Source organism: Plasmodium yoelii (genome assembly GCF_900002385.2).
Source record: "Plasmodium yoelii strain 17X genome assembly, chromosome: 10".
NCBI classification, from domain to species: domain Eukaryota; phylum Apicomplexa; class Aconoidasida; order Haemosporida; family Plasmodiidae; genus Plasmodium; species Plasmodium yoelii.
Genome location: NC_036182.2, coordinates 1,857,104 through 1,875,507, shown reverse-complemented (window position 1 = coordinate 1,875,507; position 18,404 = coordinate 1,857,104). Strand labels below are relative to the sequence as shown.

The following is an 18,404-nucleotide window of genomic DNA, read 5'->3' as shown; positions in this document are numbered from 1 at the left end:
ATATACCATATTGAGTATTTTTACAATATATTTTACGCATAATTTTCACGGTTTAAAACAATTAGCACTGGACCTGTATTTGTAAGCTTAAATACGTTTTTATATGTATATTGTTTTTAAAATAATACTAATTAAATATTAAATATTAACATATAAATAACTATTGATGGAAATTTTAAAGTATAATAGAAAACTATGTTTAATTAAGTTATTATATTTCACTTTAAGAGGAGAGAGATAAGATATCTTTGCTCTTTTATTATTTAAATTAAGTTGAATATTCGATAAATACTATGCATTGTTCATTCTTATCTTATATATTTATTGATATAGTTATCAATGTATGTACATTCAAATAATTTATTAAAATTCTATATTTTATTAATTCTATGATAACATAATGTTGTTTTAGATTAAAAAATTATTATTCAATAAAAACTAATAATATAATATGCGTTCATATGGAATAATAAAATGGAATTTAACATGAATTAAGTATTTCGCCTTTTCTCTATTTATCCAGTTTTTTAAAATATAAAACCATATATCCCAATTTAGATCATTAACAAATATATAAAAATTATATCATTATAATGTATTATTATGTGTCTTTTCGACAATATTAACATTTAATTATATGAAGTTTTCACAATATAACAATATTTCAATATTAGTTATTAGTAGAATATTTTACTATTTTATATGTATATAATAATTACGCATTTTATCTATCATATTATTTATAATTGTTAGAACAAACTATAGCATTCAATTTTATTAATATACTTATATTTTTTCAATTAACTAATAATATATTTCCAATTTATATACACTTCAAAAAATGTTAGAAGCATAACAATCTTTTATAGACTATGTTATATTGTCGATTCTCGATCGATATTCATGAATCTATATTTTATGAACATCTATTATTGCAGTTCAGTTGTATAACACGATTTAAATAAAAATAAATATGATACAAGTTATAAGTTTTACTAAATAAAATATTCCATGAAATAAAGAAATATATTATTATATGCATAATTCAATATAGCTCTGGGTTATCAAGACTTATATAATAGGCAATTATGATATATATAATATGAATTCATGTATAGTCAATATCTATATTAATATATGTAATATAGTTATTTTAATTTAACTATATTAAATCGATATGATCACTTAATTATATATATTATAACTTATGAAAAAATGTTATACAACCCAATTCATATTAGCTTATCCCCATTTTTGGGTGCACATTTGTGCATCATCTCTTGATTAAACATACGGGATGGTACATATATTTAACTACTGTTCAAGTTATAAAAAATTAAATTACAATATAATATGAGTCCCACAACATAAAACTATATAAAAGTTATGATCAAAAATTATTCCCCAATAGACAGTTTCTTAAAATATTTAAATCATTATTACTATTCCTGAAATGACATTCTCTTCGAATCATATATTAACGATTCATTTTCTTCTTTATATTTTTTAGTTTTCCTCTTATTTGTTGTTTTTTAAATCGTTTCCGAAACCCAAATAACGAATACTAATATAAAAACGGTAAACGAATTATTTTTTTGTTAATTTTTGCATATTTATAATGAAAATAATTTTTCAAGTCATTATTTACCTTATAAGAAATTCCTAAAAAAAATACTATTGCACCAAATATCGATAAAACTATAAATAATTTACTTACTAGTGATGATTCTGATAATGTAACCTCAGAAAATTCTCCAGACAATTGTTCAGATCCTGTTACATGAGTTTGTTCAGGACATTTTGGAGTAATATTTGGTTTGTCTATCGCTGGAAAGGATGAAATGTCTTTGCATTTCTTTTTAAAATTATCATAATCATTTGATAAAGTACACAATAGTTTATTATAGGAACTATCATTAGTAATACTAGAATCATCATTAAGTTCTTTATATTTTTTAGCAAATTCTTTAGCATGATTCAAATATTTTGTGGAATCTGACGTACTATCATTAAATTCATTATACATGTTACATAATAATTTAAATGGGGCATAAAATCTAGACAATTTTTCATTAGTAATTTTCATCAATTCATTTTTTTTATATATAAGTTCATCATAATTACTACAACCATCAACACCATTTATAGTATTTTTATACTTTTCTTGATTTTTTATATATATTTTATAAAAATTTGTTAGAATGTTTCCTGTGTTATCCTTTAGGTTTAACATATGACTTAACCATATGATAATGTATTCAACAACATTGATATTATTTTTTGCATTATTCTTAAACAAACCAGAAGGCCCAAAAAATTGATTAATCAAATAAAAAAATACAGCATTAAGTTTATCGAGATCACCTTCACATTTATTATTATTACAATAACCATCTAAAAAATTATTATCTTTAAATTCATATTTTCCTTTACTTAATGTATCGGGGAAATCATCCCATACATTCTCGAATTTTTGGCACTAAGAAAACATTTAAAAACAATTAATAAAAACGCAAATTTTACATATTTTATTAAAATGATATTTAATGATATATATATAATACATTATCAAAAAATGTAAAGGAAACTATTATTATTAACAAATGTATATACCACTTCCTTATTCATTATAATGGAATTATATTTTTGATTTGTAAATTGAGTAAAATAATCCTGCTTTATATACACTGTCCCCAATATGTGACGCAAATACTTTAACCCTATATATAAAAATTGTCTGTAATTAAGTATATTATATGTTTTTCAATAATTAAATTAATATAGAATAATAAAATAATATTATTACTAAAGGAACCTTTTATTTCTTTTTGTGACAATTATTTAAATTACCTTAAATAGAGGGTTGCTTAATACATTTTTGATTAAATATAGATATGATGGATTTTATACAAAAAATTCTATTCTTACTAACATCCGGCACAACTTTATTATAAAAATGGATATACTTTTATAAAGAATTTAAAGTATGTTTGAACATAGGAAAAAAATATATTTATATCTTCTATTTTAATGATTTCAATTCTAAAACTTAAATACTGTATAAATCTAAAAAATGCAAAATACTATTATTACTATAATCCTTAAAAGTATATAAATAGTCGCTTTTTAAAATATATTAAATTTATATATACTTATTTCTAATACGATAAACCACTGTTTTATTAAAATTATAATATTTTCAAATTAAGTTACATGCTCCACTTTCTATGCAAATTACATAATTTATACTTTTTTTTATTTAATATAAATAAATTAGTAATTTATTTTAATGAGTCTTATAACATTATTTTTATTTCTATATACTTCAATTTATAAATATTCCGTATTAGATAATTATAGAATATATTTCGCGTATCATTTCCATAGTTTAAAACACCAATTGGTACTGAATCCGTACATATGCTATTTATAAGCTTAAATAAGTCTTTGAATATAGATTGTTTTAAAAATCATACTTAGTAAATATTAAATATTAGCATATAAATAAGTATTGATGGAAATTTTAAAGTATAATATAAAACTATATGTATTAGGTTGGTATATTGCACTTTGAGAGGAGAGAGATAAGATATATTTTCTCTTTTAATATATAAATTTAGATAGACATTCGCTAATTGTTCTGTATAGTTAATTTTATCTTATACATTTTATTGTTATAGTTATCAATATATATACATTCAAATAGTTTACTAAAAATTCTATATTATATTAATTTTATTATAAAACAATGCTATTTGTAATTAACGATTATTTATTAAACAATGATAATATAATACGCGTTAATATTGAATAATAAAAAGAAATTTAATGTTGATTGAATCATTAATCCTTCCACTATTGATCTAAATTTTTATAATATAAAACTACAAATCCTAAATTAAATCTTTAACAAATATATAAAAATTATGCCTTTGTAATGTATTATTATGTGTCTATTCAATAATATTAATATTTAATTATATGAAGGTTTCACAATATAACAATATTTCAATATTATTTATTAGTATAGTATTTATTAGATTATATGTATAGGCATATAATAATAGCGATATTATATCTATCAAATTATTTACAATTATTATAACAAACTATAACATTATATTTTATTAATATACTTATATTTTATTTTTTAAATCTTTTGAAATATAATTTATTTATACCTCAAAAGTATAAAGTTTAAAAATTAATAATGATCAATCTAATATTATACCTTTATAGTAAATAAATTAATGTATATATAACTATTTCTATCAATATTAATTAAAAATTTAACACAAAATGATGCTAAATACAATTGAAAATTAAAAGGATAGTATACATATATCTATAATTCATTTTTTTATTAATATGCATATTTTTATTGATTATTAAAAATGTTAGATGCATAAAATGCCTTTTATAGATATCGTTGTATTGTCGATACTCGATCGATATTTTATGAATATCTGTTATTACTGTTCGGTTGCTAAAATACAATTTAAATAAAAATAATAATGACACAAATAATAAGTTTTACTAAATAAATGTGTTTACCAAACAAAGAAATGCATTGCATATTATGATGTGGATAATTCAATATAGCCCCTGATTAACAAGTTTTATATAATAGACAATTATGATATTCTATAATATGAATTCATATATAATCAATATCTATATTAATATATGCAACATAGACATTTTATTTTAATCATATTAAATCGGTATAATCACACAATTGTATATATTATACTTTATGGGAAAATTAGTATTGATACTTTTCATGTTAATCGATATGTTCCTTTTGGGGGGTATATTTGACTTTTGAATTTCATATCTTGGTTGAACATACGGAATTATACATATATTAAATTAGTCTTCAAATTATGAAAAAATAAATAAAGATATAATACTTAACCCAACCCGAATATGGGATCCACAACATAAAAACTATATACAAATTATGCAAAAATTACTTCCCAATAGACAGTTTCTTAAAATATATAAATCATTATCAATATTCCTGGAATAATCCTACTTTTCGAATCATATATTAACGATTCATTTTCTTCTTTATATTTTTTATTTTTTCTCTTAAATATTGTTTTTGAGCTCGTTTCCGAAATCCAAACAACGAATACTAATATAAAGTGTTAAGAAACATATGATTTTTTTGTTAACGTTTGGATATATTTAAAAACGTTATATTTTTTAACTCCTTATTATTTACCTTATAAGAAATTCCTAAAAAAAATGCTATTGCACCAAATATCGATAAAACTGTAAATAATTTGCTTCCTATCGACGAACTTGATAATGTATATCCAGATCTTAGTGCAGAAATATTTGCTGTTATCTCTGGAAGAAATGTAATATCATTACGTTTATTTCTTAAAATACCATAATCAGTTGATAAAGCAGACAATATTTGTTCACATGAACTGTCACTAGTATTATTAGAACCTCCATTAAGTTCTTGATATTTTATAACAAATTCATTCGCATTATTTAACAGTTCATCCTTATTTAGATTCGTTGCAAAATTACCATACATCCTACATATTAATTTGGATGCATCATAAAATTTAGACAGATCTTTAATATTAATATTCAACAATTCTTTTTGTTTATTTATGAATTCCTCAAGACCTGAAAATTTGTAGGCGACATCTTTAAAATTACTATGTTTATTACTACCAATTACATGCTGAGTGTAAAAATCGTTTATATTAGTGGTGTTGTTATTTTTGCTTTGATTTAATTTGTTACTTAACCATAAGATAATATAAATAAAAAATGGTTCAGTATTATATCCAGTATTGCCTTTAATTGGGTATTTAGTAAAATATTTTTCAAGTAACCATAAAAATCCAATCGCAATTTTATCGAGTTCAGTATTACAGTTTCCATCAGGGCAGTACTTATCGAAATTACTAATTTTTTTAAATTCGATTTCTGCTTTTTCACTTGATTCATCAGGGAAATGCTTCCTCAAAAAATCAATTTTTCCACACTAAAAAAACCAATTAAAAAAATTGATAAAAATATATATTAAGAAAATGTTATTAAAATATAACTTAATGAGGTTTATAGGAAATATAATATCAAAAAGTGTACATACTAGATCATCATCCATTATGATGGAATATAATTTATAATCTCTAGGTTAAGGGGATATCATATTATATATATATATACTAAAATAAGTAATACAATTATTTAACCCTATATAAAGCAATTATATGTAAACAAAAATATGTTTATTATTCTTAATATCAATTTAAAATTAATATAGAACAATATGTACTTTGATGATAGTTAGATAAATTGCCTTATTTGGGGGTTGTTTAAACATTTATTAGCATATGTATATATAATACAAGTTTGCATAAGTTATTATAAAGATTAATATACTTTTATAATGAATTTAAAGTATGTTTGTACATAGAAAAGGAATATATTTATATCTTATGTTTTAATGATTGTCCTTCAAAAAATTAAATGCTGTATAAATCTAAAAAGTTAAAAATTATATTATTACTATAATCCTTAAAAGTATATAAATAGTAATTTTTTTAAATATATTAAATATTTATATACTTGTTTCTTATAATATATAAAATTGTTTTTTCTAAAATTATAACATTATCAAAATAAGTTGTATTATTCCCTTTTTTAATGGCATATGAATAATTTAAATATTATTTTTATTTAATATATATGCATTACAATTAAATTTAACATTTTCAATAACTTTATTTTTATTCCTATATAATTAAATTTAGAAACATACCTTATTAGATAATTTTATAATATATTTTGCACATCTTTCCCACGGTTTAAAACGACAATTAGTACTAAAACTGTATTTATAAGCTTAAATAAGTCTTTAAATGTATATTATTTTTAAAATAATACTTAGTAAATATTAAATATATAATACATAAATAAGTATTGATGCAAATTTTAAAATATAATAGAAAACTATGTGTATTTAGGTTGGTATATTTACATTTTAGATAGGAGAGATAAGGGAAATATGCTTTTTTAAGACAATTATGTAGCCATATAAGATTTACCTATTCTATATAACTAATTATGTCTTGTATTTCTTTGACATTAAAGCTTTAAATTATGTATATATATTAAAATTGTTCATTAGAAATATCTTATAATTATTTTCTAAATATATAGTTTGCTTTTATATTTTATAATAAACAATATTTAGTTCTATGATGAAAAACTATAAAATTATTAATGTTATTTTTCTTGGTAGTGTTAATTCTAATATTATCGCATTAATGCATACCTAAATAAATGTTATAATATGTCATTTGATCTTGTATGCATACAATTTTAATCTTATCATACCTTTAATAATATATATGATGAATTTATACCCACATAGTGTATCAAATGAATTTAATGATTTTTTCGTATTTAATACGTTTATATATTTTTATTACTATTATTATTGTTACAGCTATATCACTGTATAGTACAACGGAATAATTAATGCGCTTAATAAAAATACTTTAAATCAATTAGTAATTTTTTTGTTTCATTGTTTTAAAGTATAACATTTTAGAACATAATATTTCGTAATAACAATATATTTAAATTATAAATTTAGAGTTTTTATATACATAATAACCTAATAAAAACATTATTAGTTCAAATTAATTATTACATTCATTTTCTGTATATTTTGCATTAATATATAATTATATATGCTTCCCAAATTTAACATATTCCAGTGCTTAGTCTTTGATAAAATACTATATATATTAGAAAAATAACGTTAATGTTATTTACCAAGTTTTTTATAAGTATTATAACAAACTATAACATTAAATTTTATTATATACTTATATTTTTTTCATTTAACTATTTTAAAATTTAATTTATTTATACCTCAAAATATAAAATTAAAAAATTAATAGTGATTTATCTATTATTGTATCTTATGATAAATAAATTATGGCATATAAAGCAATTTCTATTCATATTAATTAATTTTAATAAAAATGTAAAGGAAATACAAAAAGAGAATAGTAACTACAATTAAAACTTAAAAAGTATTGTATATATAGTGTATTTTTTATGTATTACTAAAATATGTTAGAAGCGTAATAATATTTTATAGACAATGTTATATTGTCGATTTTCAATCGATATCTCATGTATCTATATATTATAAATATATATTAGTAATATGTTCAATTCATCTTAAAAAAACACATATTAATATGAAGGTATATTATATTGTATAGGGACATTCAGAATGGATTAAATTGTAATTTTACCTTTATATGCAATATTATTATATAGTTTGGTTGAAAAGTTATAATTAAATCAAATAATAGTGGCACAAATTATAAGTTTTACTAAATAAAATGTTTCATCAAATAAAGAAATGTATTGTATAATGTATAATTCAATATAACTCTGGATTAACAATCTTTATATAATAGATAATAAGGGCTCTTATGCATGGTTACCCAAAAAATTGTAATAATATATATAATGTGAAGTTATAATATTGCCAAATTTAATATATATGAACGAATTATGTATAAGTATTATAACTTATAAAATATGTTATGTACCCCCTTTTTTGGTTGAATATTTAGACATAATCTCGAAATTAAACATACGGGAATGGTAAATATATTTGATCAACATTTACAAATCAATAAATATTATAAATTTATTCAAAATTAAATGAAATATTATGTTTAACCCTAACCCAAACGTGGGGTCTACAAACATAATCTCAATCCTGACCCACAACATAAAAACTATATAAAAATTATTTATTTCCAAATAGATAGTTTCTTAGATATATTAATCATTATTATTATTCCTGAAATAGTTACTATTCTTCGAATCATATATTAATGATCTATTCTCTTCTTTATTTTTTTAGCTTTTTTCTTAAATGTTGTTTTTGAGATCGTTTCCGAAATCCAAATAGCGAATACTAATATAAAAATTTTAAAAAATATATAATTTATTTATATTCACAAGTTACTAAGTGCTGAATATATATTTTTAATTGACTTATTATTTACCTTATATGCAATCCCCAAGAAAATTGATACTGCAACAAATATAAATGTAATTGAAGTTAGTGTGTTTTTTATTACTGATCTTCGTGAAAAAGTTGGAAGAGATGGGAAATTGACAGATTGAGCAGAATTACATTTATCTTTTAAAACATTATAATCATTTGATAATGTAGACAATATTTGATTATAGGGACTGTCTTTAGTATTATTATGATATTCATTAAGTTCTTTATATTTTTCAACAAATTCTTTAGCTTTTTCTAAATATGTCTCGCACTTTGGATCGTCATCATTAAATTCATTATACATGTTACATAATGATTTTAATGCATTATAAAATTTAGATATAACGTTCTTATTTATATTCATCAAATATTGTTTTTTATCTATAAGATCCTTATAACTCTTATAATCACTAACATCATTTATTTCCTTGATATACTTCTCACCCTTCTTTATATATTTATCATAAAAATCATTTATATTGGTGATTTCATCATGTGATTTTAGGCTTAACATATAACTTAACCATATGATAATGTATTCAACAATGTTGATATTACTTTTTGCATTATTCACAAACGAAGAATTATTCTCAAAATTTTTCTCAAACAACCATAAACATATTACATTAACTTTATCGAGCTCAGTCGTACAATTATTATTACAATATGAATTGATAATTTCATAATCTTTAAATTGATAGTTTCCATTACTCAATGTATCGGGAAAAGCACTCCATATATTCTCGAACCTTTTACACTAAGAAACCGTTTAAAAAAGTATAATAAAAATATGCGTTAATGAAACTCTTATAAAATAAAGTTTAATGATATTTGTATATAATACAATATCAAAAAATGTAAAGGAAATTGTTATTATTATTAAAAAATGCATATACCATAAATTCAGCCATTGTTCCGAAATTTTATTTTTGATTTGCAAATTGAGTAAAATCACGATATTTTATATATACTGCCCCCAATATGTGACGCAAATACTTTAACCCTATATATAACAATCGTCTATAGTTAAATATATTATATGTTTTTCAATAATTAAATTAATATTGAATAACAAAATCATATTATTACTAAAGAAACGTTACATTTATCTTTATAATAGTTAGCTAAATTACCTTAAATAGAAGGTGCTTAGTACATTTTTACCATATGTATATATGATGCATTTTATACAAAAAATGCTATTCTTAGTAACGCTGGTATAACATTATTATAAAAATTAATATACTTTATAAATAATTTAAAGTATGTTTGAACATCGAAAAGGAATATATTTATATCTTATGTTTTAATGATTGTCATTCTAAAATTTAAATACTTTATAAATTTAAAAAATAAAAAATTATATTATTACTATAATCCTTAAAAGTATATAAATAGTCATTTAATAAGATAAATTAAATTTTTATATACTTGTTTCTTATAATATATAATATAGTTTTTTCTAAAATTATAGAATTTTCAAATTAAGTTATGTTACTTATATTTCTATGCAAATTATATAAATTTATATTGTTTTTAATGAATGTAGATAATTTTACAATTCATTTTAATGAGTCCTATAACTTTATTTTTATTTCTATATACTTAAATTTAGAAATATTCTTTATTGAGTAATTTTATAATACACTTTGCATATTTTTCCACTGTTAAAACGACAATTAGCGCTGAACCCGTATTTATAAGCTTAAATATGTTTTTATATGTAGATTGTTTTTAAAATAATACATAGTAAATATTAAATATTAACATATAAATAAATATTGATGCAAATTTTAAAGTATAATAGAAAAATATGTTTAATTAGGTTGTTATATTACCCTTTAAGAAGAGAAAGATAATATATATCTGCTCTTTTAATATTTAAATTTAAATAAATATTCGTTAAATGTTATGAATTGTTCATTTTTACCTTATATATTTTATTATTATAGTTATCAATGTATATACATTCAAATATTTTATTAAAAATTATATACTTTATTAATTCTGTGATAAAACAATGCTGTTTGTTATTAAAGATGGTTCATTAAATAATTATAATATAATATGCGTTCATATGGAATAATAAAATGAAATTTAACATTAATTTAGTCTTTAGCCTTTTCTCTATTTATCCAGTTTTTTATAATATAAAACCACATATTCCGAATTGGATCTTTACAATAATATAAAATTGATATCTTTATAATGCATTATTATATGTCATTGATTTTTTATTTCAATAACACAACTTTTAATTATAGGAAATATCCACTTTTATATTTTTTTTACTGAATATGCATAAAAAACAATTATATTTTGCAATGTATGATAGAGACGTAGAGGGTCACTGTTTATATTTTTTAAAAATATTATTATGAATTTTTTCAATAATAAATTATTTTATAAAATATATATTTTTATTCATTCATTATATTATATTATTAATTATTTTATTCTTATAATTTTAGAGAAAGATTATAATGGAAATCAAATGAATTGATTAAACAACGGCGTTTTATATAGATTATTAAAATACATATATTTATATTATAATATTACACATATATATATTTTTTGATGATACTTATGAGTTTATTTACCTATAATAATAATAAACGAATTTACTTATTTGTCATTTTTAATATTTATATTGAATTTTAAAGTCAGAATCATAAACATCTGAGCTTTGGTTATTTAACAAAAAATATAAGTTAATTAAATTTATAATTCTAAAGAATTGTACTTTCTTTATAAACAAAAAAAATAAATTAATAAATTGTGCAGGATCGATCTGCATAACTTTCTATATATTTAATAATTCCATTTTTTCATCGACGCAATTTACAACATTTTTCATGTTTTTTCCTTATTTCCCTTCCTTCTCTCCCATTTTCTCATATTAAACATTCTAATTATCTAAATCAACATTATCTTCTAGGGCCAAATCAACACTTTGAAATCATCTTTCTATACCGATTCCAATATTCGATCAATTGCCCAATAAAGCATTAATCCAAATTAACAATAAAATACAAAAAGACTTAGTTAAACACATTTACCATTAAGTTATATTAACAAAAAATCAAATTCTTATTTGCCAAAATATATTATTTTATTCATTCCTTTTCATATTCATCTTTATTCTCATTTTTTCTTACATATTTAGACTTAATATAAATATTAAAAATTCCAACTTATCCCTTACATATTTTAATAATTAATTTCCTATATATATTTAAAACAATTCTTTAAACTAATAAATGTTATCAAATTATAAAAAATTAAATTCAAAATTAAATGCAATATAACACTTAACCCTAACCCGAATATGTGTTTCAAAACATAAACACTGTTTAAAAATTATACAAAAACAGTATAAAATTATTATAACTATACATATATAACATTATATATTATTGGTTATATTATTCTTATAGACCCAATAATTATGTTCAAAAATTATGGTAAAAAATTATTTATTTTCAATAGACAATTTCTTAACATATACCAATCATTATTACTATTCCTGGGATAGTCATTACTTTTCGAATCATATATTAATGATCCATTTTCTTCTTTATTTTTTTAGCTTTTCTCTTAAATGTTGTTTTTGAGGTCGCTTCCGAAATCCAAATAATGAATACTAATATAAAAATGGTAAACCCATAATATATTTTTTGATAATTGCATATAAGGAATCACGAAAATAATTTATAAATTCCTTATTATTTACCTTATAAAAAATTCCCAAGAATATTGGTATTGCAACAATTATCGATACAAATGGAATTAATTTGTTTTTTATCGATGAACTTGATGATGTAACTTCAGAAATGTGTTCGGAACTCGGGTCAGAATTTTGCACACCATTTTCTTTTGTTTTTATATCTGGAAGTAGCGGAATATCACTACAATCAACTTTACTTCTACTACAATAATTTTTAAAATTATTATAATCATTTGATAATGTAGACAATATTTGTCTATATGAACTATCTCCACTAATCCCTGAATCTTCATTAAGTTGTTTATATTTTTTAACAAATTCTTTAGCATTTTCTAAATATTTCTTATCTGTTGTGTCGTTTGCATTAAGTTCAGTATACATGTTACATAATGATTTAAATGCATCATAAAATTTAGACATATACTCAAAATTAGTATTCAATAATTCCTTTTTGTTATCTATGATTTCCTTATAATTTGTATATCCCATTATTTCTTTTAATGAATTACTACAATCTTGACCACCATTATCACACTTATTATAATACGTATTATTCATTATGTGCGCTTCATAAAAATCATTTAGATTGTTGATTCCTTCGTGCAACTTTTGATTTAATTTATAACTTAACCATATGATAATGTATTCAACAATATTGATATCATTTTGATTTTTCACAAACAATTGCTCAAACAACCATATACATCCACCATTTATTTTATCGAGATCAGTCTTACATTCTGTTTTCCCTGATTCTTCATTAGAACAATAATTCTTAATGTTCCCTAAACGATTAATATCACTAGTTATAGGTTTGCTTAAGTCATCGGGTAAATAGTTTCTCAATGTATCAAACCTTCGACACTAAAAAAACATTTAAAAAAGTATAATAAAAATATATGTTAATGAAATTTTTATAAAATAAAATTTAATTAATTTTATAGCTTATATAATATCAACAAATACAAGGAAAAGCAAATTTTATTAAAAATGAAGATACCAAGGTATTATCCATTGTGATTTTATTTTGTTTGTAATGTGTAGATTATGTAGCATCATATTATTATGTTTTACGCTTAATAAATGACAAAATAATTGAACTTTAATATAAAATTATATGTGGTTAATCATGTTATTATCATTTTTAATATCAATTTAAATATAATATAGAACAATATATATGTTTATGGTACTTAGGTAAATTGCCTTATTTTGGGGGGTGTTTAATACATTTTTTATCATATGTATATATAATACAATTTTTCATAAATTGTTATCCTTAATAACACTCATATGAACATTATTATAAACATTAAATCAGCATTGTAACGAATTAAAAATATATCTTCTTATACATATGCTTTAATATAGAAAATAAACAACATCATATCTTTTGTTTTAATAAGTGGTGCCCCAAAAGTAATCTACTGCACAAATCGAAACAATTAAGAAATTCATTATTACTATAACCCCTAAAAATATATAAATAGTTGTATTTTTAAATATTCTAAATATTTATATGTTTGTTTCTTATAATATATATATAGTTTTTTCTAAAATTATAACATTTACAAAATAAGTTGCATTATTCCCTTTTTTTAATTGCATATATATAATTTTATTATTATTTTTATTTAATATATATCCATTCCAATTATGTTTAACATTTTCAATAACTTTATTTTTATTCCTATATAATTCAATTCAAAAATATACCTTATTGGTCAATTTTATAATACATTTTGCATATTTTTCCACTGTTAAAACAACAATTAATACTGAACCCGTGTTTATAAGCTTAAATAAGTCTTTAAATGTAAATAGTCTTTAAAATAATACTTAGTAAATATTAACATATAAATAACTATTGATTCAGATTTAAAGTATAATAGAAAACTATATGTATTAGGTTGGTATATTGCACTTTGAGAGGAGAGAGATAAGATATTTTTGCTATTTTAATATATAAATTTATATAAATATTTTCTAAATGTTTTGAATTGTTCATTTTTATCTTATATATTTTATTTTTATAGTTATCAATGTATATACATTCAAATAATTTATTAAAATTCTATATTTTATTAATTCTATGGTAAAATAATGATAATATAATACCCGTTAATATGGAATAATCAAATGACATTTAACATGAATTGAATCTTTAACCCTTTCTTTATTTATCCAGTTTACTATAATATAAAACCACATACCCCAAATTGGATCTTTAACAAATATATAAAAATTATCCCTTTATATGTATTATTATGTGTCTTTTTGATAAATTTCATATTAATATTTAATTATATGAAGTTTCCACAATAAAATAATATTTAATATTAGTTATTAGTAGAGTATTTTATTAGATTATATGTATTGGTATATAATAATAATGCATTATATCTATCATATTATTTATAATTATTAAAACAAACTATAACATTATATTTTATTAATATACTTATATTTTTTCAAATAATTATTTATAATATATTTTCAATTTATTCATACCTTAAAATATAAAGTTTAAAAATTAATAATGATTAATCTATTATTATACCTTATGGCAATAAATTAAGGAGCATAAAGTGATTTTTATTAATACTAATTAATTTTGATACAAATATAAAATCCAAAAAGATAATAGTAACTACAATTAAAACTTAAAAAAATGTTAGAAGAATAATAATATTTTATAGATTATGTTACATTGTCGATTCTCGATCGATATTCCATGAATCTATATTTTATGATTATCTATTATTACAGTTCAGTTGGATAACATGATTTAAATTAAAATAAATATGATATAAATCATAAGTTCTACTAAATAAATTTTTCATCAAATAAAGAAACATATTATGATATGCATAATTCAATATATCTCTGGGTTATCAAAGCTTATATAAAAGGCAATTATTATATAGAAAATATTTATATTAATATTTGTAATATATTTATTTTAATCATATTAAATCGGCATGAACACACAATTGTGTATATTATAAATTATGAACAAATGGTATATAACCCCTTTCATATTAATGGCAGTACCCATTTGGGGGGTACATATTTTGAACATCAGCTTGTGGTTAAACATACGGAATGATATATATATTAAATTAGTGTTTAAATTATAAAAAATTAAACAAAGACATGACACTTAGCCCTAACCCCAATATGGGTTCCACAACATAAAAACTATATAAAAATTATGCAAAAATTACTTCGAAATAGACCATTTCTTAAAATATATCAACCATTATTACTATTCCTGGAATAACCACTATTCTTCGAATAATATATTAATGATCAGTTTCTTCTTTATTTTTTTAGCATTTCTCTTAAATGTTGTTTTTGAGATCGTTTCCGAAATCCAAATAACGAATACTAATATAAAATGTTAAGAAACATAGATTTTTTTGTAATGTTTGCATATATATAATAATTTTTTTTTTTAATACTTTATTATTTACCTTATAAGAAACTCCCAATAAAATTGATGATGCAACAAATATAATTGCAATTGTAATTAGTGTATTTTTTGTTATTGAACTTCGTGGACAAGCTACAACTGATGGGACATTATCACACCAATTACTATTATAATTATTTTCAAAATTTTTATAATCATTTGATAAACTAGACCATAGTTGTAAATAAGAACTTCCTTTAGTAATATCAAAAACATTTTTAACTTTTTCACATTTTTCAAAAAATTCTCCAGCATTTTCTAAACATGTTTTGCATTCAGTATTATTTTCTGCATTAATTTCACTATACATGTTACATAATGATTTAAATGCATCATAAAAATTAGATATATCTTTAATATCAATATCCATCGATCTTATTTTATTTTCTATAACATCCTTATTAATATTACTATTACTATCAGTAGGTATATTCCCCTTATAACAACTATTTTTTTCTATATTTTCAGTATAAAAATCGTATAATCTGGTGGTTCCAATTTCTTTTTTTTTATTTAGTTTATAACTTAACCATAAAATAGCGAATTCAACAAGTTTTTCACTATTTATATTTTCATTATCAACCATTTTTAGTAACATTATAAAACCAGAGATAATCTTTTCTTCATCATTACTACAGTTCTTATTAGGGCAATACACATTTAATAAATCCCCAGAACCATCTTTTCTCGAGTTGTTAGGAACATCAACAAAATAATTATCAATCTCATTAATTGCATCACACTACGAATATAGTTTACGAATTAAACAAAAAATGTATTAATATAAATGTTACTAAAATTAAAATTATTATAATTTACAGGAATACAACATACGAATAATATAAGAAAAAAGATATATACCTCTTTATAAGACATTATAATGATATTCTGTTATAATTTGGAGATTATGCGGGGTGATGTTATTTATATATATTGTATAAAATATATGTTGTATTTACTTAAGCTCTTTACATAGCAGTTATCTTTTGTTAGACATATTATTCTTAATTTTAAATTCATATAAAATAATAATACATTAATATTACTAAAATCATATTATACTTATTTTATGGCATTTAGCTAAATTACCTTAAATAGAGGGTTGCATAATACATTTTATACAAAAAATACTATTCTTACTAACATTTGGTATAACTTTACTATAAAAATTAATATACTTTTATAATGCATTTAAAAAATATATACTTATACATATGTTTTAATATAGAACACAAACAACGTCGTAAAACTCAAATACTACACAAATATAATAAATTAAGAAAGTTATTATTATTACAATCCTTAAAGTATATAAATAGTAATTTTTTAAATATATTAAATTTGTATATACTTGTTTCTTATAATGTATATTATAGTTTTTTCTAAAATAATAGCATTTTCAAATTTAGCTACATGCTCCATTTTCTATACAAATTATATAAATTTATATTATTTGTATTTAATATAGATAAATTAAAAAATAATTTTAATGCGTTAAATAACTTGATTTTTATTCCTACATATTCCAATTTAGAAGTATTCTCTATTGGATAATTTTATAATATTTTTTACGCATAATTTCCACTCTCTAAAACAACAATTAGCACTGAACCAGTATTTATAAGCTTAAACAAGCCTTTGAATGTATATTATTTTTAAAGTCATACTTATTAAATACTAATTATATAAAACATAAATAAGTATTGATGCAAATTTTAAAGTATAATAGAAAGATGTGCGTAATTAAGTTGTTAAATTGCTCTTTAAGAGGAGAGAGATAAGATATATTTGCAATTTTAATATATAAATTTAGATAAATATTTCCTAAATACTATGCATTGTTCATTCTTATCCTATATATTTATTGATATAGTTATCAATGTATGTACATTCAAATAATTTATTAAAAATTCTATATTTTATTAATTATATGGTAAAACAATGATAATATAATATGTATTAACATGGAATAATAAAAGGAAATTTAACGTTGAATCGTTACCCTTTTCACAATTTATCCAGTTTTTTAAAATATAAAACTACAAATCCCAAATTGGATCTTTAAAAAATATATAACAATGATACCTTTATAATGTATTATTATGTGTCTTTTATATAATATT

At 20.3% G+C, this 18,404-nt stretch overlaps 5 protein-coding genes across 5 annotated transcripts; all 5 read right to left on the bottom strand.

Annotated features, from left to right (window-relative positions):
- Positions 1–1,477: 1,477 nt before the first annotated feature.
- Positions 1,478–2,628, bottom strand: PY17X_1046301 (uncharacterized protein; the record flags this gene model as incomplete). Its single annotated transcript, XM_720034.1, has 3 exons — positions 1,478–1,564; positions 1,649–2,479; positions 2,614–2,628. 3 exons carry the CDS (start codon positions 2,626–2,628, stop codon positions 1,478–1,480), a joined length of 933 nt encoding a protein of 310 aa, XP_725127.1.
- Positions 2,629–5,053: 2,425 nt separating this feature from the next.
- PY17X_1046201 (PIR protein) lies at positions 5,054–6,136 on the bottom strand (the record flags this gene model as incomplete). The annotated part of the gene is made up of 3 exons (XM_034637561.1): positions 5,054–5,140; positions 5,231–6,013; positions 6,122–6,136. 3 exons carry the CDS (start codon positions 6,134–6,136, stop codon positions 5,054–5,056), a joined length of 885 nt encoding a protein of 294 aa, XP_034493510.1.
- A 2,781-nt stretch (positions 6,137–8,917) lies between these two features.
- On the bottom strand, positions 8,918–9,987 carry PY17X_1046100 (PIR protein; the record flags this gene model as incomplete). Its single annotated transcript, XM_022956401.1, has 3 exons — positions 8,918–8,983; positions 9,075–9,833; positions 9,973–9,987. 3 exons carry the CDS (start codon positions 9,985–9,987, stop codon positions 8,918–8,920), a joined length of 840 nt encoding a protein of 279 aa, XP_022813444.1.
- A 2,669-nt stretch (positions 9,988–12,656) lies between these two features.
- Positions 12,657–13,821, bottom strand: PY17X_1046000 (PIR protein; the record flags this gene model as incomplete). Its single annotated transcript, XM_022956400.1, has 3 exons — positions 12,657–12,722; positions 12,813–13,670; positions 13,807–13,821. The coding sequence occupies 3 exons, from the start codon at positions 13,819–13,821 to the stop codon at positions 12,657–12,659; spliced, it is 939 nt and encodes a 312-aa protein (XP_022813443.1).
- A 2,309-nt stretch (positions 13,822–16,130) lies between these two features.
- On the bottom strand, positions 16,131–17,157 carry PY17X_1045900 (PIR protein; the record flags this gene model as incomplete). The annotated part of the gene is made up of 3 exons (XM_022956399.1): positions 16,131–16,196; positions 16,283–17,023; positions 17,143–17,157. 3 exons carry the CDS (start codon positions 17,155–17,157, stop codon positions 16,131–16,133), a joined length of 822 nt encoding a protein of 273 aa, XP_022813442.1.
- Positions 17,158–18,404: the final 1,247 nt, after the last annotated feature.